Genomic DNA, 12614 nt, shown 5'->3' with positions numbered 1-12614 from the left:
AAGTCAGGGATAAAGTGGTAGAGAGGCACAGAGCAGGCAAAGGGTACAAGAAAATTTCAAAGGTGCTGATTATCCCTCTCAGCACAGTGAAGTCCGTCATTAAAAAGTGGAAGATGCATCATACCAACCAGACACTACCCAGATCAGGTCGCCATCCCAAACTGAGCAGCCGGGCAAGCAGGAAACTCGTTCGGGATGTCACAAGCCAACAATGACCTTGAGAGATCTGCAAAGTTCTGTGTCTGAGATGGGAGTCAGTGTTCATACATCAACAATAAGCTGGTCCCTACACAAAGCTAGCCTGTATAGAAGGGTGGCAAGAAAGAAGCCATTACTCAAAAAGCCTCATTTTAAAGCACGTCTGGAGTTTGCGAAAAAGCATGTAGATGATACTGCAGACATGTGGAAAAAGGTTTTGTGGTCAGATGAGACAAAAATTGAACTTTTCAGTCTAAATTCCATTGTTACGTCTGGTGCAAGTCCAACACTGCACATCACCCAGTCAACACCATCCCAACTGTAAAGCATGGTGGTGGCAGCATCAAGTTATGGGGATGCTCTTCTGCAGGGACTGGGAAGCTTGTCAGGATAGAGGGGAGAATGGATGGTGCAAAGTACAGGCAATCCTTGAGGAAAACCTGTTTGAGTTAACCAAGACTCTGAAACTGGGGAGGAAATTCACATTTCAGAAGGACAATGAACCGAAGCACAAAGCCAAAGCCACATTGGAGTGGTTGAACAAGAAGATTATTAATCTTCTTGAGTGGCCCAGTGTGAAGGATGGCTTGCAGTGGTGAGGTGTGGTGACGTCACAGACCAGAAACACAGACTCAGGAAGTAGCAGGTGAGAGCTGAAACGCTACAGCGTTCAGCTTCTTTTATTAAATAATAAATAAAAAATAAAAGATTTAAACAAACACAAAACAGAAACAAAAGGGCACGTTGGCCAAACAAATAAACAAACAAATAAGCGTGCTGGTGGTAAAACCTTAGCAGTTGTTTTTAAATTTAGTTTTCCCTCGCTCTCTCCGCTCTCACTCCTAATACACCCTCCCCAGCACGGACAGCTGCAGGTTCTTATACTCTGGCTGAGGGGTTAACTAGCTGTTAATTATCTTATTACCCCTCGGCCACAGTCTGCATGAGTTTAGTAAGGATGCGTGACTGTCAGCTAGTTAAATAATCAGTAGCTGATCAGCCATGCATCCTCACAAGGTTTTTAAAATCTAAAAACAAAAACAAAAACGCAGTGCTCTTATCCGCGCCGCAAACAATAATACAAATAATAAAACAGTGCACAAATATATATAGGGGCGGGACACTCCGCCACACCCAGTCAAAGTCCTGACGTGAATCCAATCGAAAATTTATGGCGAGACTTGAAGATTGCAGTCCATCCACGATCCCCAACAAACTTATCAGAACTGGAGCAATTTTCCTGTGAAGAATGGGCAAAAATCTCACCATCCTACTGTGCAAAGCTAGTAGAGACCTATCCAAATACTCATAGCAGTAATTGCTGCAAAAGGTGCTTCTACCAAGTACTGACTTAAGGGGCTTAATACTTATGCAACCAGTACATTTTATTTTGTACATTTTCTTGGCAAGTTTTGCTGACATTTAACCTCCTCCTCATATAACAGCATTCAGTTTAACCACTACAGCTTTGAATAAAAAACGTTTGTTTGAAAAACTGTACATACATTATTTGTAATTCAACAAAATGTGACATTACTGGTAGGTGGTGAATACTTCGCAAACCACTGTATACAGTGCCTATAGTAAGTATTCACCCCCCTTGGACGTTTTCACAGTTTGTTGTGTTACAACCTGAAATCTTGATGCATTTAAATGGGATTTTTTTTTCCTTTGATTTACACAACCTACTCAACACTTCCAATGTGTGTAAAAATGGGTGGGGGGGAGGGGGGGGGGGGGTGAAAAAACAAATCAATAAAAAATAAAAACCTGAAAAATCTTCATTAGATAAGTATTCACCCCCTTTGCTATGACGCTCCTAAATAAGCTCAGGTGCAACCAATTACCTTCAGAATTCACACAATAAGTTAAATGGAGTCCATCTGAGTGCAATAAAAGTGGTTCACATGATTTCAGATTAAATACACCTGTCTCTGTAAGGTCCCACAGTTGGGTAGTGCATTCAAAGCAAAGATACTACCATGAAGACCAAGGAGCTTTCAAAACAACTCCAAGTACGCTCCCATGTTCTCCTTGAATTTATCAAGATGAGCATCAAGGATATGGACTTTGAGGGACATCCTACAGCCCATTGTGCCGTAGTTCTTCACCAGAGTCTCAACCAGCTCCACATAGTTTTCGGCCTTGTGATTGCCCAGGAAGCCCCGAACCACTGCGACAAAGCTGTTCCAAGCCGCTTTCTCCTTACTAGTGAGCTTCTTGGGGAATTCATTGCACTCCAGGATCTTCTTTATCTGTGGTCCGACGAAGACACCGGCTTTGACCTTTGCCTCAGACAGCTTAGGGAAGAAGTCTTGAAGGTACTTGAAGGCTGCCGACTCCTTATCTAGAGCTCTGACAAATTGTTTCATAAGGCCCAATTTGATGTGCAGTGGTGGCATCAGCACCTTCCGGGGGTCCACAGTGGCTCCCACTTGACGTTGTTCCTCCCCACAGAGAACTCGGTCCGCTGTGGCCAGTCCCGCCTGTGGTAGTGCGCCTTGGTGTCCCTGCTGTCCCAAGGGCAAAGATAGCAGGGAAACTTGGTAAAACCGCCTTGGAGACCCATCAGGAATGCCACCATTTTGAAGTCTCCTATGACCTTGATGCCATCTCAGAAAAATGCAGATATGTATCCACTTAGGCAGCTGGAACTAAACTGAACTGGTGGGCTTAAGGCCCCTGTATTTATACTACTATTTATATTACTGGAAAGTTCTAGAAGTTACTCCAAGTTTACTTAGCACTGAATCTATCTGGAATGTTCTGGAAAATAGGTAAATTTCAAAATATCACTGTCCTGGTCAGAAAAGCAAAGTTTGTGGGGAATAATAGCCATTTTCTATACTTTTGAGGCATAATTTTGAGAAAATAACACTTACTACCCAGGAACCAAAAAAAAAAAAAAATTGTTACACTGTGTAATCAATGTACCAGAATCTCTCTCTCTCTCTCTCTCTCTCTCTCTCTCTCTCTCTCTCTCTCTCTCTCTCTCTCTCTCTCTCTCTCCCTCCCTCCCCCTCTCTCCTGTGTCTCATCTCTCGTTTTAGAGCTCAGGAAGTCAGCAGTCACGACATTTGAGTCAGAAATAGCAGGAACGGCTCGAAATGAATGAGTCATCAGCAGCAGGCAAGCAATACTGGAACTGCCTTAAAGACTCCACACAAACACACAGGCACAAAGGCAATCAGAGACACAGGGAGACAATGTGCTTTGAAATAACATTTAAACTACTGCAGCTGTTTGTTCCTCCATTGAAAGGACTAGTAACTGTAAGATGGGAATTGGGCCAAACCTAAAAAGTCACATTGCATTGCCTCAGTATGGCAGCCAAGTCAGTAACAGACTTCTCAGACAGTATTTATGTAACCCAAATATGGAGTGCCTCAAATGGTTTCTGTGAAGGCATTCAATAGTGTGGCAGCAAACATTTCACAAAAATACCGTCACAAAAGGGTTGGCTTTTCTTGTACGATACCATCGATCAAACTTAAAGTTTCTCCTTAAGCATTTAAAACATCTGGAAACTGAAAAGCCACACGGCCAGTGGTGTTAGTTTCCAGGTCAAGGTGAACTGTTAAATTCTGCCTGAAGAGGAGTGTCCAGAATATTTCAAACTCTTTTCTGAGCGCACCAGACTGCTGCAGTGGCTTGGGCTATAGTTATTTCAATACAGTTATTTAAGCAAATGAAACAGGAGATGACTTATATGCAAACAAGGTGGTTATCTCACCTTCCCGGGGTCATCCCTGGGTCGCGGAATCTTCCGGAAACACTTATTGAGGGAGAGATTGTGCCTGATCGAGTTCTGTAAAAATAAGGAAAACAATACAATTATTGTTATTATTATTATTATTATTATTATTATTATTATTATTATTATTATTATTATTATTATTATCCTCCTCCTACTACTACTACTACTACTGAGAAAAAGAAGAAGAAGAAGAAGAAGAAGAAGAAGAAGATATGGTATAAAGACTGCCCAACTGTACATTATAAGGCTGTAATTTTATAAATCCAAAAGATCAAAGCTTTACTGTATTAAACTTTGCACTCACCAGCTTCAAACAATACTTAAGAACTATATCTCCATCAACCCCTTGCTGCAAAATGCTTTTACTCTCAGTGCCTATTCAGGTAAAAATCACTGTGGGAGATGTAGTTTCCTTCTTGAGCTTTACCTTCCAGCCTGCCCCAGTGTTCTTGTAGTAGGGGTACTGCTCACAGATCCAGCTGTAGATATCATTGAGGCTCATTCTCCCTCGGGGGGTGGACTTGATGGCCTGGCTGATGAGAGTGGCGTAGCTGAAGGGGGGCTTGCTTGTCCCCCGGGGCCCCTTCTCAGTTTGGGCCCCCAGCTCTGAGCTCCTGCTTTTCACACACCCTTTGAGATTGAGCTGAGGGAGCCAGTCCATAGAAGTGAGGCTGTCACTTAGATTAGAGGCCATTCTGCTTTCTCTGCTGTTCAAAAGAAGACAAGCTTGTCAGTACAGCACTTTCAACATCGTGACTGTACATACAGGGTCAAAGGGGCACTTTATATCATCTGCATTTTCTTAATGTTTCCTTTATAATCCGTTTCATTGTCTATTGGTGTTTGAAGGCTTAACAACTCTTTTTCAAGCTGTCATTTATTTGCCTCTCTGCAACTGTAGCAATCTTCACAGAGATTGAAACACGGGTACATAATTGTTTATAAGGCAATCCTTGTCAAATCCCCAGATTGTCTTAATAAAATGCAAAATGTCTCTAGTAATCTTGGAGCTCATACTGTTCTAGGTTTCTCCGTTCCTAAAGTATGTATGGAATTTGGAAAAAAAGGCAATCAGTTTTCTTGCTCCATGGTCTTGGAATAAACTGCAGGAAGAAGTGAAACTTACTGTCTTGAGACCTTTAAAGGAGTTCAAACAAGAAATAGACATCTACTGTATGTAGCCAAGACATGTTTTCGTTTTGGCCAGTGTTCCTCAATTGTTTCTTGTAATCTGATCATTGGTTGTGCTCATTTGAATGTGTGCTTTTTGTGTTATATGCTACCTTCTTGACCAGGTCTCCCTTGAAAATAGATTTTAATCTCAATGGGACTTCCCTGGTTAAATAAATAACTGTGAGTTAGTAAATGGAAAATCTCTTTGCAAAATCACAGTTTCATTGGGAACAGAAAATACAGCTGCATGCCCTGTGGTAATTTTCCAAACCGTATTACTTTAGAAACTTTAAAGGGGTTACACAACGACATTAGTTAGTAAGCTTGGAAAATAATGACCTAGATTTAAGCAGAAAAACAAATGCTTGCTGATGTCTATACACTGTCTCATGAAAGCATTCAACTTAAAGGATAATGCAAAACTATATTGACAGTGTTATGACAGCTGTTTGCTTATGTTTTGTCGCTTAATGTTTTTGTTTTTTTTTCTGGAAAAGGACATGATTTGCATTAACAGTAAAAGGTTTTGTTTAAAAGAAAATGTGTGTAAACTTGTTTTTATTTGCCTGCTTTTTCTTCTGTTGGTGTGACAGGTAATGGATATTGTTAAAACATGTCTCTCACATTATTGTGAGATATTTTAAAGCTATGTCCCACAATCATCTTCAATTTAAATTTAACTATAATTTCTGGTTGAATATCGATTACATTCTTCCATAGGTTAGTCTTTTGTGTGTGCACTCTGCTTCGTAAAAATCAATGCTGGCTTTCCAGTTTGTTTTCATTCACTCAGGAAGTTTTGCCTTTTTGTGAGGTTACCACCCTCTTAAATATGGAAACTTAATATGATATTAATATGATATTTGCATTCTAGCCCATTCCACCTTGCTTGCAGGTCTGCGTGTTATCCCCATGTTTTATTCCTGCTGATTCTGAAATCATGTGCTTTTGTGACTCCACTTACTTGATGATAAAGTGTAGAAGCAGGTCATGAAATCACATGATTTCTTAAATACAGGAAGAGAAACAATACATTGTAAAATCTCACAGGCTAGGAAGCAGCAAGGCAACATAATGAAAAAACGGTAGAAAGGTAGGGATACATACTTAAGGCATCTGTAGGTTATATGTACTTTAAGGGTGTGGTCAAATTCAGTGTCATTCATGTAAAATTTGAAAAGTCAGTCTGGTTTAAACAGATCTCACCGTCTCTGCCTAAACACGAAACCTTTCCAAAACATTTCTCATCTAACTGACAGGGTGACGCATACAGTCATAAATACATACATAGGGGGTGTCCTGTTTGTACTTGAATGAGAGACACCCTTTCCTAATACTACACCGTATTGAATAAATTCAGTTTATAGATTATAGATTATATCACTGGTCCCAATCAAGAAGGTGAAAATACTACTTCATACAGCGGGCTCCACTTAGTCTCCTAATAACTTGGCAAAGGGACCTAATACAGTGACTCCAGCAAGAATAGAGTTAGACAGGACCCCTACTGGACAGACCTCAAATCCAGGCTGTGCTAACTCAGGCTGGCCTCTTGCCTCCAGGGTTCAGTAGCTTTGTAACATGCATTGCTGAGGTTCGGTGGGTCAAAGGAGGCAATCAGCTTGACAGCAAGAACCGCGGTTGCATGGGTGAGATGACATTGGGGGGATTACATGGTAATTTATAAATAGGGTTTATATCAAGAAAAATAGTTGGGTAGTACATCTATGTAAATAATCATTTCAGTGCAATATGAGGTTTAACATACTGTTTTACTAAGGTGTAGGTTAACCAGCTTTTCATGGTCAACCAGAAAGCACAAAACTTTAGACTGGGAAATGTATTACTTTCCCTGATTTTCACTTCCCTTCTAAATGCTAAATTAACAGGAAATGGTATATAAAATGAAAAAATAAAACAATAATGGGGTTTGACTATACTGTATTAAATTGGCAGGTTCTCAGATCTCTGAGATCTCTACCATTGCAGATATAATTTGCTGGCTTTTGGATCTATACTGCATTGAATTGTGTTGAACAAAAAAATAAATAAAAACACTGCCACGGTCAATAGGGTAAGTGGAGCCACCTGGGGCGGCCAGCAAGGTACTGATTAGACGTGGCAGGCAGGGAGTCTGCAAGGTGGTTGTTTGAAAACTTGTTCTGGAGGGGTACGTAACCATTCCTCAAAGATTATCACCTATTAGTGTTACGTCAGCTGTTCACTTACATTTTTTTGTTTTTTCTTATCTCTGTCAGCATATAAAAGCACACAAGATATTCTCAGAAAAAAGTTTAATCTGCCTCGAGCTACACTATAGACAAAACAATACTTCTGTGGAAACCAGGTCCCCCTGTGCTGCTATTGCATGCTTGGACAGGGTACCTTAAAGCAGTGGTGGAGGAATAGCCAGTGCAGCCAGTGCAGTTGCACAAGGGCCCACGCACTTAGGCAAACTCAAAAGTTGAAATCATTATATAATCAATGTATTCATTTATAGGGCCATCCACCTCAGTGATTATTCATTTAATAATCTGTTTATTCACTCATTCATTCTACGGGGCCCGGTGTGTTCTCCTTTCTGCAGTTCTGACAGGGTCTCAGGGCTCGATGTGAAATTAAAATACATCAACACGGTCAACTGTACAGCATAGGGGAGAGTGAGGGAAGACAGCTTGAATCCCATTTGCCATTTTACGCCACATACAATCTGATTTATTTTGTGATTTCCAATAGTGTATTTTAAATTGTAAATACATGCCTCCAAAACACGAAAGTGGAGTACAAAAGTGTAAATTGAAGGGGGCCCACAAAAAACCTGCACCTGGGCCCATCTTTCTGTTCCTCTGCCACTGCCTTAAAGTGTAATTTGTTTCCCCGGTGTAACTGTGATTTTATACAGAGTTTTTCAATTCAATAACTCACAGCTGCCTTTAGTTACAGAGGGGGCACTACAGTTGTGGCCATCCCTAGTGGTCATTTCAGCTTGTAGGGTCAGAGGCAAACCCAGTGGTTGAAACAGTACAGTAGTAAGTCATTCTAGTAAAAAGGATCTCAACTGACATATATTAAAAAAAAGGGATATATTGAAAGCAATGTCAGCATTGCCTTACTGTAGATTCATTAGATGTGTGTGTTACAGAATTATGAAATAACAAGAAAGCACAATATATTACAGTATTGTGTAGCACAGTACAGCTAAGTACAGTCAATTGTAGTGCAGCATAGAACAGTACAATATAGTGTAATACAGTACAGTATATAAAGTATAGCATGTTGTAGTAGTTAAGTATAGTGTAGTACATTAAGGTACAGTGTATTGTACTAGAACAGAAAAGTATAGTATAGTGTAGTGCAGTGCAGTATAGTGTAGCACAGTAAAGCACAGTACAGTGTAATGTAGAATATTATAGTACAGAATAGTAAAGTAGACTGTAGTACAGTACAGTATAGTTCAGTATAGTGTAGTACATGACAAAACAGTATATAGTCTGGTACAATGCGCACACTATAACGTAATGCAGTACAGTATAGGAAAGTGCAGTTTAGTGAAGTACGGTACAGTATAGTTATTACAATACAGAATAGAAAAATATAGTGCAGTGTTGTAGAATAAAGCACAGTATACTCTAATGTTTATTATAGTACATTGTAACACTTGTGTAGTACTGTACTGTAGTTTAGTGACATTATGTACAGTAAGCAGTATATGTATATATATATATCGTGATGTAGTCCTACCTGCTTTCTTCCTCTTTTAAGTCCAGAATCTCAGTTCCGCTTTCCCAGTTTATTTGCAATTGCAGTTCAGCAAGCTCAATGTTTTTCTTCTCTCAGCTCAGAAATGCCAGTTTGTTTTGGAATCTCTGTTTATCCAACACTGCTTCTTTGTAATTCCCATTTAGAAATCCAGTTCCTTTGAAACATTGGTTCACTTTATTGGGAATTCCAGTTAAAGCAAACCAGTTTCTGGAGAATCCCAGTTTAGCAAAGCCATTATGGCCTCAGCAAAGTATCGTTCAGAATGGTCAATGAATTACTTCTTACTACATGTGTACTATTAAAGTACTACAATCTCTCAAAGGTAGTAATATCAAGCAGTGCACATAATTTAGTACACTTGTAGTTCTGGTGAGCTTCCGAAGTACCTATGTACTACTGTACTATACTTACCTAAAGCAAATATCTATCTATCTATCTATCTATCTATCTATCTATCTATCTATCTATCTATCTATCTATCTATCTATCTATCTGATTACAGTATCCACATTTCTATCTACTGTATTTTGTTGTGTGTGTCAGACGGCCTCTCTCTCTCTCTCTCTCTCTCTCTCTCTCTCTCTCTCTCTCTCTCTCTCTCTCCTCCCTCCCTCCCTCTATTTGATCTCTTTACCTTACAGTTCCAAATCTTCTCCTTAAGGTCCTGAATCACTTGGCCAGGTGCAGTTTTATTTTTCTTTGTTTTGTTTTGAGTTTGCTGGAAAAGAAAGGTGGTAGCAACTACTTTCACTTCTCTCTCTCTCTCTCTCTCTCTCTCTCTCTCTCTCTCTCTCTCTCTCTCTCTCTCTCTCACAGTGACATCACACAGTCCATCCCTTCACTCTCCCACTCCCTGTCATACAGTGCACTGTCTGACACAACCAATATGGCCCTCGGAGCAATCCACTCACAGTAAAAATGATGAGGTCATCGGTTTGTGTGTAGAAAAAGGCGTTGGCAGACCTTTCTTACACTGGCTCAGTTTTCAATTGAATTTTAAAATCTTTATTCACAATGTTATGTAAGTTCTGACTGCCAGTATCCATTTACCATAAAAAATCTTTCTTAACTCATATAAGCATAACAACAAACATTCTCAGAAGGCCTTTATTTATTAGTTTACATTTTCCATGTATTTATTTATTTATTTATTTATTTAACTTTAGTTGGTGCCAAAAATGGAGTTTAAAGCCTTATTTTAGTAGTGCTTTAAATTTAACACACTAAGTCACCAATAAGATGTCACTAAACATGAATAGTGGACCTCATGCCAGGTAGCATCATGTTTAGGTGTTATTGTCTTCACTGAGAAATGAATCTTTTAATGCAACAGCTTGACATGTTGACAAAGGGGATCATTGTTCACACAATATAAAACAAAACAGAGAGCAAATACAATCCCGTGCTGCAAGAAGTAGCAAGAACATGCCTATCCTGTTCCATTCTATTCTGTTCTATTCAAGAGTGACTAATCTGTGTACTACAGTCAGTGGCAAGCTGGTTAAACACCTACAACTAGAACAAACAAACTAGACTGTCCCAGTCTGTACATCTTTCTTTCTTGCTTTCTTTCTTTCTTAGATTACATAGTAAACAGAAACCAAGAAGTTGCCTGGCTATTAGAGTATAATTTAACTGTGTGAATTGCTGTTGGACACAGCAGGAGAAAGTGTATGGTGCCCTCTTGTGTTCGTCCTGAGAAACCAGTAACTATGTTGCATGTGCTAATAAAGGGTTTAGGGGCCGATGTAAGGATACATGCAAAGTGATTTGCGGCTGCAAAACACCAATATTGCTGCCAAAAAACATGCTTAGCTGGTGTAAAGTGGCACTTTAGCGGTCATTAAAAATGCGGCATATGTAAAGAATAGTTTTTACCTGACGTTCTGCACCCGCTATCAAATGAGCACTTGCCATCATTAATCCATTTAAATTATATTGAAATGTGTTCAAATTTAGAAAATTGGGCAGGGATCTCGAATACTAAGTGGGTGCAAACATTATAATGAGATGTAAGGATTTTGCCTTGCACTTGGGCAATTGCTGACCCTCCAATAACTTTGTAGAAGCAAATAATTAAGAGTAAACCCATTCTGTACTGTCTAAGCACCTGTAAAATAAGTGCAGATAATTCACTGTAAAAACATATTGTAGGTTTGCGTGGAAATGAAGGATGCTCACTCAGGATTCACAGGTTCTCGAATTCACAGTTTATTAAGCCGGGTCTCTACACTGGGCAGGTAAAAGCGTGCTGCTTTACCAGCCAGTGGTTCACTTAAAGCTGAGCAGCGTAGTGCTACTCAGACTGTGACAAATAATAAAAGAAAAGAAATGTCATAGAAATCTGTTTTCAAGGCTTGTAAGTATGCCCTGATTTTAGGGAAAAATAGGTATTTGGATGCATTGAGCACAACTGGCAACGCATGAGAAAAAGCAGACTGGGAAATGCCAGCAACAGCTGCCACAGTCCCCTGAAAGGACCCAGAGGCAAGATAATGCAGGGTGGACAATAGTTTGACCACTGTAAGGATAGCATGGCTTCAGGGATAGCATGGACAAGTTCCAGGGCATTTTTTAGATTAGACAGCAGCTCAAGAATTATGTGGCTGCCGAGCTTGTATTTATGCCTAATGTGGTCTTCATCTGAATCGAAGAGGGTAATGCGGGTATGAAATACCCTTTCTCTTCTCATCCTACAAATCACTTGTTATTGCTGAAGACAATCTCTCCTTGCTGCAATCACAGTGGCCATGGTTAGGGGATAGTGTTTTTTATACTGCCTTTTAAAGGTTTGCTGTTTAAAACATGTTTTCAAAAGCTGTTAACAATTTGATGCAATTGTAAGTGTCGCAATTGCCGGCAGCTTTAGTACATCTCATTATAATATTTGAGAACTCTCATCTGCACTATCTCCACCACATTTCTGTGAATTTATGCAGGAACACCAATAATTACAAATTCATCTAAGGCTGAACCGCAAAGAAAAACTGCTGCCACAAAGCATTCTCAAAAAAATCGCTAACAGCATTGTGCATGTTCAATACATTTCACCCGAGACTTCCAACTCGTTTGCAACTGGTTTGCGACTATTGCGACAGCGGCGACACTTTAGTACATCTACCCCTGAGAGGGTAAAGTCAGTAACGGCAAATGGTGTCTTATATATTGCAAAGTACTGTTAATTAATGTCCTTGTGTGATAGAGAGCGAATGAATCCTAGTCAATAATCTCCCTCCCGATCTGTGAGGGCGCTGTTTAAAAGGAACATATCTGGCAGATCTGGCAGTTCATTCCAGGCTCAGTCGGAAGCCAGCCAGCCAGGAAGGGGGAGGAGTCACAATGCCCAAAGTAATCGCCCTAAAGCGGTACGCGATGTGAGACCTGACTGGTCTAGCTGTCACAGGGGACATGACTAAGGGTATAATTGGGGATGTGACGATGTAATCTGTTCCTTGTAATGTGGTTAACATAAGAACATAAGAAAGTATACAAACGAGAGGAGGCTATTCAGCCCATCTTGCTTGTTTGGTTGTTAGTAGCTTATTGATTCCAGAATCTCATAAAGCAGTTTCTTGAAGGATCCCAGGGTGTCAGCTTCAATAACATTACTGGGGAGTTGGTTCCAGACCCTCACAATTCTATGTGTAAAAAAGTGCCTCCTATTTTCTGTTCTGAATGCCCCTTTGTCTAATCTCCATTTGTGACCCCTGGTCCTTGTTTTTTT

At 40.0% G+C, this 12614-nt stretch overlaps 1 protein-coding gene across 1 annotated transcript in view; it reads right to left on the bottom strand.

The window, feature by feature from the left end:
- The window catches only part of LOC117424811 (forkhead box protein J2-like), a 36701-nt gene extending 27209 nt beyond the window's left edge, over positions 1 to 9492 (bottom strand). Inside the window, exons 1-3 of the mRNA XM_058992194.1 lie at positions 8870 to 9492; positions 4383 to 4662; positions 3932 to 4006 (exon numbers count right to left, since the gene is read on the bottom strand). Of these exons, the coding sequence (XP_058848177.1) occupies positions 3932 to 4006; positions 4383 to 4649 (342 nt within the window). The 5' untranslated portion in view covers positions 4650 to 4662; positions 8870 to 9492. The remainder of the gene's footprint in view (positions 1 to 3931; positions 4007 to 4382; positions 4663 to 8869) is intronic.
- Between the last annotated feature and the right edge of the window lie 3122 nt (positions 9493 to 12614).

This window comes from Acipenser ruthenus, chromosome 19 (assembly GCF_902713425.1).
Source record: "Acipenser ruthenus chromosome 19, fAciRut3.2 maternal haplotype, whole genome shotgun sequence".
Lineage (NCBI taxonomy): Eukaryota > Metazoa > Chordata > Actinopteri > Acipenseriformes > Acipenseridae > Acipenser > Acipenser ruthenus.
This window is presented reverse-complemented; position numbering and strand designations above follow the sequence as displayed.